Source organism: Corvus brachyrhynchos, unplaced genomic scaffold (genome assembly GCF_000691975.1).
Source record: "Corvus brachyrhynchos isolate BGI_N302 unplaced genomic scaffold, ASM69197v1 scaffold12, whole genome shotgun sequence".
Taxonomy (NCBI): Eukaryota; Metazoa; Chordata; class Aves; order Passeriformes; family Corvidae; genus Corvus; species Corvus brachyrhynchos.
In genome coordinates, this window is record NW_008237885.1 from 1795151 (window position 1) to 1806948 (window position 11798).

General features: G+C 37.4%; 2 protein-coding genes across 2 annotated transcripts in view; one reads left to right on the forward strand and one right to left on the reverse strand.

Annotated features, from left to right (window-relative positions):
* Positions 1-11154, forward strand: part of DZIP1 (DAZ interacting zinc finger protein 1) — a 37135-nt gene extending 25981 nt beyond the window's left edge. Inside the window, exons 12-19 of the mRNA XM_017732597.1 lie at positions 690-835; positions 1124-1319; positions 3679-3808; positions 3997-4047; positions 4879-5081; positions 5422-5552; positions 9045-9216; positions 9964-11154. Coding sequence (XP_017588086.1) covers positions 690-835; positions 1124-1319; positions 3679-3808; positions 3997-4047; positions 4879-5081; positions 5422-5552; positions 9045-9216; positions 9964-10046 — 1112 coding nt within the window. The 3' untranslated portion in view covers positions 10047-11154. The remainder of the gene's footprint in view (positions 1-689; positions 836-1123; positions 1320-3678; positions 3809-3996; positions 4048-4878; positions 5082-5421; positions 5553-9044; positions 9217-9963) is intronic.
* A 495-nt stretch (positions 11155-11649) lies between these two features.
* Positions 11650-11798, reverse strand: part of CLDN10 (claudin 10) — an 11781-nt gene continuing 11632 nt past the window's right edge. Inside the window, exon 4 of the mRNA XM_017732633.1 lies at positions 11650-11798. This exon is cut by the window's right edge and continues 831 nt beyond it. The gene's annotated coding sequence lies outside the window, so the exon portion shown is untranslated.

Sequence of the window (11798 nt, forward strand, 5' to 3'; positions counted from 1 at the left end):
GGGAAAGAGATAGGAACTTCTTTGTCTGCTTTTAAGTATGTATGATGTCATAGACTTGCATAGAAGAAAACTCGACACTGAACTTTGTCCTTGAAAGATTTTTAAAGATGATTATTATCCATCATGTATTTTCTGTGAAACAGTCTGCCCCAGACTAAGGTTTTGTCTTTACCAAGACTTTGGAAAGAGTTACAACTTTGCAAATATTTAATTTCAGTAGATGATTTTGTCAGAGAACATCATCATGTTGCTTGAAGCTTTTCTTGAGAAAAAGTTTGTAGTATTCTTGTTCTGATTTCTGCTAGAATTCAGCTTTTATTTGAAATACCACTTTTAGAGAACTTAAGTATCAGAAGATAGTCTTTCTTCATCAGAAGTTGTCAAGTACAATTCTAAAAATAAAGATCTTTGTTGCTAAATATTCAGCAACGTATCTTTACAATGATTCTGTAACAAGAACAATAAAATAAAATGGTGAGTACAAGGTGCTGAGGTACAGTTTCCAAGTGAGCTGGCTTTTGTAAACTAGCCCAAGATTTTGAAAATCATGCAACTCCATATAGATAAATAGTGCACATATATGTCTACACTGTTTCTAAAGAATGCATGCTTCAGTGCAGTTTTTAATTGTCTCATGTACTGTGGATTTTTTAAATATCTCTTAAAAGCATTTTTCCTTCTTATTTCAGAAACCGAGAAAAGTGATCATAAACCAGGTAGAAGTAACCACTATTTAATAAATGCTCTGAAGTCTGATCCTTCTTTAACTAAAGAATTGCGAGTTGTTTTGGAGCAAGCCCTGGAGGAAAAGCTGGAATCCTTGGGAATTAAAGCAGTAAGATGATACTGAATTATTTAAAAGAAGAATGATCTTTGCACCACTTTTCTTCTTTTCTCTTTCACTCCTGTACTACAGTTCTCGACCTATAAAATCCAAGGCTAAATTTCTGTGTTTTAAATAAGTGTAATTCCTCAACCGCTAACCCAAGAGGATGGCCATCAAATTACAGCTGTGGAGGATGTGGCGACACTTGTGAGCAGTGTTACCAACTTCTGTGATTTTTGTACAAGCTTTGTGATATCTGAAGTCGAAAAGAGTTTACAATACAATTTGTTTCCTTAGGGTGTTCGTGGAATATCAAGTGATCGCTTAAATAAAATTTTGCGAGCTATTGAATATGCCAGAGAACGCAAAGAGAAGGAAGAGCCCACCATTCACGGAATTCGAGAGCATCTTGAACGTCAAGTTAGCTTTCAGGCTGAAGAGAAATCATTATCTTCTAGCAGACCTGCTTCCTGTGTTCAGCTTCCTGGTGAAGGTAACAGTGGATTTTGGGGTTTATTTCATTGTCTTACATTTTATAACTGCTATTTAAGGTTACATTTCTGTAAAGCTGCTTTCCTGCTTTTCCATATCAATGTTCTATATAGTTATGGGCAACTAAACTGTTTTCTTTAAAGGGTTCTTGACATGGTGTTTAACTGCAAATATCTTAGCTCCTATATTGGCAAGATAGATGGTGTTGTGTTGGGAGTGTAACACTTTGGCAGCAAATAAACCCCCTTGCTTTCCAGATGATCCTCACAGATCTGGAGGGCTGGGTACGGCTGGGCTTAAGTTCTGATTTTAGCCAATTCAGCGCTGTAAGTCTGGTCATGTTCCCAGGTGCACCAATGGTGTGGGCTACACTCTAAGTCTGGTCTCATTTTGTGATCACAGATTTGCCAATAGTGACACCTTAGCATCAATCCCTCTTCCCCCTGGTGGACTGCAGTGGTAAGAGTCATCCAGCCTCCGCCTGATAACCTACCAGCCCCTCAGCATGCCACCATGGCCACATAATCCCTTAGCTACACATCTCATGGCATATCTCATGGAAATCCCTTCATCGTATATCTCATGGCTGTAGGCCTCATTCCTACACTATCCACACCATGCCTACAGTCACACATTCAATTTGGTGCCCCTATCACACCTGTTTAATGGATTTTTGGGGGGGTCTTTGTAGAGCAATTGCTCATACCTCTCCCCCACACCTTTCATTATACCACACCCAGACCTTACGTGTTTCTGACAGATCATTATGCAGGTTTTTACATACATGTCTATGATCAGAGCAAAACATATTAGAGTCAGGATTAACATAGCAGCAACTGGGTGAAGTAGTTTATTTAAAGTTCCTGTAGCTGTGGGTGACCATCTGAAGAGGGGGTCTGACCACTGATGCTGTCCATTTTATTTCTTACTGTACTCTTAACGAGGTCATAAGTAAAATTGATTAGATGCCACCAGGATTGAAATTCCCTTTTAAATTCAGTGGCATTCAGGTTACCTTTCTAATTTCAATGGGCTAAGTGCCCTCATCTCCTTCCCTTATATTTGCTGCCACAGTAAATTTCACAAGTGAGAAGTGTGGGTGGTGCAGAGTGTGCTATAGTTACCATATTTATTAGCTTCTATGGATAGAAGAAGTGAGGGTCTCCACCCTGCAAGTTGAGCTTGTTGATATGTGAACCAAATTTGGTTCATGATGGCAGTAGTTGCTCCTACAACAAGGATAAGCAGTCCTTAGATGGTTAACTTGATCTTTGGTGAAGATGTACTGGCATCATTCCCAGTATCATTCCTGGAAAGGGAAGACAATACAGGTTTCATCAGGGTTTGTCCAGACAGATTATCCGTTAGTGGCTCAACTTGTTTAACTGCTTGGACTAATGGTTAAAGTCCCTTTTCCAACTCAGAATATCTCTGTTCTGGGTCTTTCAATGCAGTGGGGCTCAATCTCTCTGGTCCATAAGGGCCAGTGTGAAACCAGTTGCAGTAAGTGCCATATTCTCAACAGAACCCCATTCTGCTCTGGTAGGGCCAATGGGGGGGTGTGGGACCGAGCTGTTGGAACTGCTTCATGGGTTGCTCAGTCCACTCCCATGATTTTCCCTTTTTGAGCAAACTGTATAAGGGATGGGCAATAATAGAGAAACCAGGGATGTTTGCACCAATATCCTAAAGTTCCCATTGACTGTTGTAATTCTTTAAGACTAGAGAGATTCTGGCCATGCACTATTTTTCCAAGGTGTCAGAAGCGGCTCCTTTAATCTATCAGTCTCTGAAGAACTTAACCACCTTTGGGGCCTTGACACTTGGATGTAGGAATGTCTAAGCCTAAGGTTATTAACCCATTCTTCCCATTTTCTGTTGCACACATAACCTCTGTGGGGTCTTCTCCACCTGTTACCTGTGTAACTACAAAAAAACCGTGTAACTACAGGCCCCACACCAGGTGCTTGAAGAGTCCATTAACCCTAGGTCTGGCCACATTCTAAAGAGCCAGCCTATTAAATGCAACATATGTGTTTCTTTTGGATTGCCAGAAATATATATATACACATTTTATCTATCTGTCTATCTATCTAAACATTAACTGCAGAGTGGCTGTTCATAGCACTAACAATACAATTGTAATCACAGAAAGCAAGGGGGTTTATTTTCTGCCAAATTGCTACACTTTTTAACCCAACGCATGGTAACTCTGAACAGCTTGGAAGAAGAGAATTACTTTTTTTCTTCTTTTTTTGTAAAACTATAGCCTGCAGCAGAGACATCTCTAATTGTAGAAATTAAATATGAAAGATACCAAACACTGTTTGCAAGAATGACATAGATAACTTTTCTTGTAGAAAGACACAAGTTCAATCAATTGGGAGTTTCCTCATCTGCCGCACCACAAAAGCCAGCAAAGTTTTCTCCATCAGCTCTCCGCCCACCTGGACAAAGACCAATCATCCCTGAGTATGTTTCTAAACCAAAGTAAGAGATGCCATTCTAAAAACACTCATACCTCAGATAACAGTCCTGTGGGTTTGGGTTTTTTGTGGCTGATGTGAACTTTTCCTAAATTGTAAGAATTGAGGAAAGAATTCACATAACTTCTATATAAACTTTATGCTTGCTTAGTGGACTGTCAGTCTTGAAATAACTTGTCTCATTATTTTTAGATCCAGGAAGATTCTTGGAAGAGGAATTTCCAGAAAGATGCCTAGCATCACGTATGTTTTGTTCCCTTGCCTTTTTGAAGAAGACATTTTTGGTGACTGAATATTCATGTTTGCCACACAAAAACTATTATTAAGCTAAAATCATAAACACTCTCTGGGCTGCATATTTCATGTTTTGGTTTAAAGTATTACTCCATTTGAGTGTCTTATTATAATCCCTGAAAGATAACATGTTTTTCTTTCAGCATATGTATTCTTTGTTGTGATCGAGAAAGAGATATTCAATAAGATCAATAACTTCTTTTAGTTTCTTTCTTAGATGCTTTTTCTGAGTTAAAAGCATTTGAAGACTTTGATGACCTAATTTTTTCAGTTTATTGCTATTTTCATACTGCAACCAAAATTAAATACAATATGCCATGTTCCATTCACATCAGGTACATTACTTTGCAACTGCCTGCAAAGAAAAATTCCCACATTATTTTCATTTAACTGATGTCACAACAGACATTTTGTGGCACAGATTCCTTGACCCTGAAATTTGCTTTACCTGCTGATCCATGAAAGCCTATCTGTGTTTGCCTGGCAAGACTTGTTTTATATTGGTCTCTTGTTTTGTAAAGATGGTAGAGTAAATGGAAAGAGTTGTGTGTATAAGAGACCATTTTGGGATAACTTTCTGAGTTTAATTAGCAGTGTCATTTTTCTTTTAAATTGTTTTTTTTTTTTTTTTGGACAGTTAGAATTTAGGGGAGATTCTGGTTTTTTTCACTAAGCAAAATGCACTTTGTTAGAAAAGAAAATACAAGGAAGCTTAAACGTGTGTGGTGATGCACCCCCTGAAACCCAGTAAGTGCTCGTGTTGTATGTGCTTTTGCTTAGAACACCACCATTCAGTTCAGAGGAAGAAGCTGATGAAGATGACGTTAAACAGCCTTATAGAACACCAGAGATACTACAAAAGCAGTCAAAACCATCAAGCAGCACAGTCCATGCTTTTCAGAAGACTTCTGGCAAAAGCCATGCGGATGGGATGGAGGAAAACAAAACTGAAGAAACTGTAACACTTGCCAAAACTTCTAAAGGTTTTTACTGCATTTGTATATGGATGTTTCAACAAGTGTGCATGGTTTTGCATTTCATGGTAATATTTCTGTGTTAGAAAACATAATGAAGGCAGACTACCTAGTCTTGAGTGTATATATATATGTGTACACTTTATGTTTTTGCTAATGTGTTTCTATTAGTGTATTACTTAGAAATGTGTATCATGCTCTTCTATATAAATGCAGGAAAAGAGACAATCTTTGTCTCAGAGAGACTTCTTTTACTCATTTTTACTTTGGGGAAGATTTCTAGGGGGTTTATAATAAAGTCCCTCCTTGTGAATGGAAACTGTCAATTTAATTTTTTTCTGAATTTTAGGAACATTTATTCAAAAACTGGCCAAACAAGTTGGAGAGACTCTTTCTAACCATGGAAATAAGAACAAACCGGCTGGAGGAATTAATGTTGCACAGGCATTTATTAAGAAAGAAGAGGTGAAAGAACTGAAGGTATCACTTTTAGTATGCAGCATTATTACATTAAGCAATTGAACTATAGGTATGTTACCTTTTCTTTTCATGCTGAAATCATCTTGATGCAGCAAAGAACTTAATTCTCTGAGACAGTTTTGGAATTACAGCTAAGTAGTCTTTTTGGGTACATCTGCACTGGTGTACAGAAAAGTGCTAGCAAGTGACCAGTGGCAAGTGACTTCATTCACACTGCTTATTTAGCTGATGCCTTGATTGTTTTGGATCTCTACAGCTCAAAGTTTGGGCACAATCAGTACCATTCTTATCTTCTATTCTAGCAGCATAGAGAGCCCTTCTTTACTTTTTTTCCTAGTGTCTTGTTTTGATGGAGGAATAAAGGAATTTGTATATCTAACATTTAAAAACATTATTTCTAGAGCTTTATCTAATATGGATCTCATAAATACATTTTAATGAGAGGAGAAATTCCATTGGTCTTCTGCATCAATCCACAATCACCTACTGCTTTCAGACTACTTCAGATCTGTTGCTGTCCATTGAGTATGGCCTATGTTCACCAACAGAATACTAACACAATGTATTCTTCACCCCTCAGGCTCCTAAGGTCCCCATCTTCTCCTCAGTTTACAGTTCTGTAATTGGTGAAGCATTTTGCCACAATTTGGTGTCTTTGCCTGAACAATTTTTAAAAGGAACAAAAGTTACTCCAAATGCAAAGTCAACAGCAGCTAGTGATTTTATTTCACTCTGAGTAATTGTTACTAGATTGAAGTAGACAGACAGGTACTAGTTCTAGCATTCAATACAACATTTTTTCACTAAATTAGCAAATAATAATTACTGAGAATCCTGTTATCCATAATAAAACTGATACCTTAGGGCTTCCTGACTGTGAGTTAAATCTGAAATTCATCACTCCCCCCCAAAAACAGTGACACTTCTATTTCAGTTTCCAGAAAAGAGTGATTGTCTTAATTAACTTTGGCAGTGAGGGTAGCATAATCACATTTAGCCTGTGTCCTTGTAATTGCCATTGATGACACCTAAGTTGTCCATTGACTGTGTGGGAGCTGCAAATCACACTGGACTCAAAATTATCAATTCAGACATGACTATTACAGTGCAATTTTCTATCCAGTGTTACTTCCAAATTCTTTGTAATGTCAGATTTTATAAGACTGTAAAATGTTCACAGTTAAATTGGCTGGATTTTGTGAAGATCTTTAGATGGTGGGCCATTGTGTTCAGGAATTCGGGCTTCAAGAGCAAAGACCTGTAGCAAAATAAGCCTTAAAATCTATGTTTTAAAAATGCTCTGGTTTTCACTGATAATCTCCCTTCCCACATCTTTCAAACCCCTGAACCTTAGCATAAGTATTGGGGGAATGAAATCCCTCCTATTGTGGTAGAAGGTCGAGTTTGAGACCCCCAGAGAAGCCTGAACTTATGTAAGTCCGTGGGACCCAGTGAGATGCTTCCCAGGGTCCTAAGGAAATTGGTTGATATAGTCACCAAGCCACTTTTCCATGATAATTGAAAAGTCATCGCAGTTGGGTGTAATCTCTGACTGAAAAAAAAAATAAACCCATTTTTTAAGAAAGAAAGAGGACCCTGGGAACTACTGACCTGTTGGTCTCACTTCTGTGCCTGGAAAGATCATGGAACAGATCCCTCTGGACAGAAAATTAGACTATCATGAAAAGGCAGTAGGTTTAGATTACATATTAGGAGGAAATTCTTTACTGTGAGGGTGGTGAGGCACTGGAACAGGTTGCCCAAAGAAACTGTGGATGCCCCGTCCCTGAAAGTGTTCAAGGCCCGGTTGAAGGGGGCTTTGAAAAGCCTGGTCTAGTGGAAGGTGTCCCTACCCATGGTGAGGGAGTTCAACTGGATGATCTTTTGAGGTCCCATCCAACCCAAACCTTTCTATCATTTTATGAAAAATGTTGTTGCTATAATTAATTTAGAATACATTGTGTCCCTGATGTATCCTGTATGTTGAGTTTAGAGTAAGTTCATGAAACCAGGGCAGGCATTGCTACTTTGTTTCTGGAATCTTCCTGGAAGAACACGCCATCTTGTATGCTTTGATAATTATATATGCATATATCTATGCCCATATTTATATGTTTCAATGTAGACATCTTTATATAAGTCTTTGAGTTAATAAAACTATTTAGTAGTTTTGATTGGTGCTGTGTATTTACACTCGATCAAAACTGAACTTTGTTTAAGGTTGACTTGTTTATCTCTATTTTTTACTTTAAAAATAATTAGGGACTTTGTGAATGTTCGCGGAAACTCTTCCTCCAGCATTTCTCAATATATGTGACTCTGACTTTCCCATTACCACACCCTCCAAATGCAGATAATTTGAAACTGCACAATAGTGAATCCTGGTATGTTAATAATACAGCACACTGAGCAGATCTGTCAGTTTTTGAAAAACAGTTTGCAGTGTTAAAATGGAATTATGTTGCAAGATAAAGCATTACTTCAGTCTCTTCCCTTCTTTCAAGACATGCGACATGTTCATATTTGTTGATTTTTCTCTAGCGTGTACATACCTTACATTGTTTTCTAGTAGCATCTGAACCTTCCTTCTGTGCAATGGAAGCACCGTGTAGATCCTTACTCTAATACTGGGAGACTCCAGTGAAATAAGGTTTTAGCTTTGTGAGAAACCATCGTTCACTTTCCATATTTAAACTCTCTAAAAATAGCTCAAATTCATCAAGCCACATCTGATTGACAAATAGGGAAATGCTGTAGCTCTTCTTTCTAAAGCTGAATAAAGATACTTAGTTCTCAGACAGATGAGGTAAGAAGGACCATGGACTCATTGCCTTCAGGTTCATCTGTTCGAATGGACTCTCATTTTGTGAACTTAATATACAAATCCACCACTTAATTAAAATGTTTGTACATGCTGACACTGAATCTTGAGGAGAATGTATATTTAAAGTTTGAGCACCATGTGGTTTTTTTAATTTTCCTTGTTTCATTTTCTCTTTAAGTAAATTAGTTTTAAATTAAAAAGGCCTTTACCAAATTATTTTTTTCCTCGTTTGACTACAGAATGCTTGTAAACTGCCACCTTGCATATCATATCTTTATTTTCATGTAAGTAATACACATTCTAATGCTTAAAGGATTTTCATCTCACTGGAATATCCCAGAAAAGATAATCCTTTTTTAAGGCTGGCACGTAATACATGAAAAAGAGGTTTATGCCAGATAAAGAACTGGCAGAACTTCAAATGTTTGCAGTTCCTGACTTTAGAAAAAAAAAACCAAACTATTTTTAGTTTTGGAATGGTAACAGTGAATTAATATCATTTAGGTAGTTGAATTAATGTGGATTTTAAAAGTGTGGTGATAGATGTCATAAAGGCCATGTGCCAGTGCATTTTTCTTTAGCAGTTTCACGTAGTTGAGTTTAGGAAAGATCTCAGCGCAGCTTGAACAGACAGAGGAAAAATGCCTGTTTTTTCTTGTCCTGGTTAGCTCACAGAACCTGATGAAGATGATTGGGATATATCATCAGTAGAGGAAGACATTTTATTGATGAAAGATGATAGAAGTCAGAAGGCATTGACAGTTCAGAAAAATGAGCCCAATGCTGCGTCTGTGGTACATGCATGGGGTCTTCCCAAGAAGAGTTCACCAAAGGAGGAAGGTAACATATTCACAAGTGACTGACCCACCTAGAGGAGGATTAAGTAGAGTTTATTACACATTGTAATTCAATAGATGGTGTTTTGTAAGAAAAGAATAAGTAAGAAAAACTCTGTGTTTGGTTTTTTGCCATATAAATATCATACTTTTATGATACTTAGTGATAGGTAAACCACATACACGTAAATATACAGAGATGCCAACTTAAATTTGAGATTTTAAAACATAATATTATCAGAGTTCAACCTCAGCTTAAAAATAAATTATTCATGAATTTTTTTCTTCCCAAATTCAAGGGAAAAGGGAACTTGCTTTGTCTTGAGAATAATAACAACATTTCAAGTTTGTTCAAGATACCTAACTGACCTACCAGGCTGAGATAAATATTTGAACTAGTGCTGAAGTAAAAGCCTCAATCTTACATAAAATTTATATAGTAGTTTCTAACCCCAACGTTTCAATGTATGTAAAGGTTAAAGCTGTGTCAGTCACATAAAGATACTGCTGGTTATTTTTGAATGGAAAGTAAGGTTGACACTGACTGCTTGTACTGTGCTTTATATTCTGTGAGAGAAACTGTCTACATATTATCAACACCTGTCATTTCCTCACTGGTTCAAATTTGGGATTTCCTGAAGTCCACAGGTGTTTGCTCACATAGCATGTCATTTTGTCTCATAGACAAAGTAAAAGTATCCCCAAAAGAGTATTAATAACTATTAATTTTTTTGTCTCTTTGTTTTAACAGGCCTTCATGAAGCTGATAATACAAGCACGTTAAAAAGCAGCTTAGTCACTGTAACAGACTGGAGTGATTCTTCAGATATATGATTGTTCCACTCCTGATGGGACATCCTGCTTTTGGCTCTGCTGGGTTTCAAAATGCAGGCAAAAACCTCAAGTGTTTCCCAGTAATTTTTCTCATTGGTCCTGTAATAACAAAGAATACTCTATACAGAGCTCTTGTGTCTTTCAGTCTGACTCTGAAAAAGAATATTGAAATATGCATTACTGGCCATGTCTACTCGGAAACAAAGTGACAAACTTCTTTCTCTTTGTGGTGGTTTAACCCAGCCAAACCCCACACAGCTGCTCACTCACTCCCTCGTGAGTGGAACTGGGGAGAGACTTGAAAGAGTAAAAGTGAGAAAACTTGTGGGTTGAGATCAAGGCAGTTCAAAAGGAAAAGCAAAAGCCACACACACAAGCAGAGCAAAACAAGGAATTAATTCACTGCCCGCCATGGGCAGGCAGGTGTTCAGCCACCTCCAGGAGAGCAGGGCCCCATCACATGTAATGGGGACTTGAGAAGACAAAACTCTATCACTCCAAATGTCTTCCTCTTCCTCCTTCTTCCCCCATTGTATATACAGAGCATGATGTCATATGGTCTGGAATATCCCTTTGGTCTGTTTGGGTCACCTGTCCCACCTGTGTCCCCTCCAAACCTCCCATGCACCCCCAATATCCTCACCAGTGTGGAGGTATGAAAAACAGAAAAGGCTCTGTGCAAGCCCAGCTCAGCAATAACAAAAACATCTCTTTTTTATCAACTCTGTGTCCAGCACAAATCCAAGACGCAGCCCCATAGCAGCCACGGTGAAGAAAATCAACTCTACCCCAGCCCAAACCAGCACACTCATGAGTTCAGTGGTGAAAGTTTCTCTCATTTCACTGAGGTGAAGATTTTGCCTCTAATGTTTACATTAAAGATTGAAACTGGTCTTGCAAGAAAGCCTGTTAACCAATGAACAGAATATACTGCAGAGTATTACTTTATACAATTTTTAATGCATATTTTCTTGTATTTTATCATGAACTTTATAGAAAATTGCCAACATTTAAAAGAAAATTTGTCCATGTATTAAACTGTTAAGTTTCTACCATGGTTTACAATAAACACCAAATGAAAATAAAAAAGCCTCAGCTCTAAAACTGATCATCATTAAATGCCTCCTATATGGGGAAGTTAGTTTGTTGGGGTTTTCTTTGTATTGGAGTTGAGTCTTTTTTAGTATAAAAGGACAACAATGGGAAAAAAAATTAAATGTCAAGCTGCAGTAAGCAAAGTACTGATCTGCCGTTGCAGAAGTACTTGATATTTCTGGTTTGTCCATATTGGCTGCCTTCTTAAAAAAACACAATAGTGTTTCAACTGAAATGAAGTACAGAAATAATGTAAAACAAAAAGAACCTTGAGAGACTTTTTAGTTCTGATGTAATTTAGATAACATCAGATACAAAATTTTTTCATTACTGTGTCATTATAAATAGGTCTATTCATTTTTTATATTTCCAGTGTTGTCCCAAAATAACCAATTTTTATTGAAACTCCAAAGATCCATCAGTTAAACTTCACGACAAACCTGCGTTTGTGTCTGATTTTAGGGACTCGGTCTAGAAAGCATTTTGTGGTTATTTGTAATCTGTTCTCTTTTATAGACTTGTACAAATACTCCCTCAAAAGCCATCACATTTCTATGGACAGACAAAGCAAAAATACTACATGAATTTTTGAACTGTTGTAATTCAATCTGGATTATCTAAAATTGTGCTGTTCAGTATTGCCTGCTTTTATTCGGT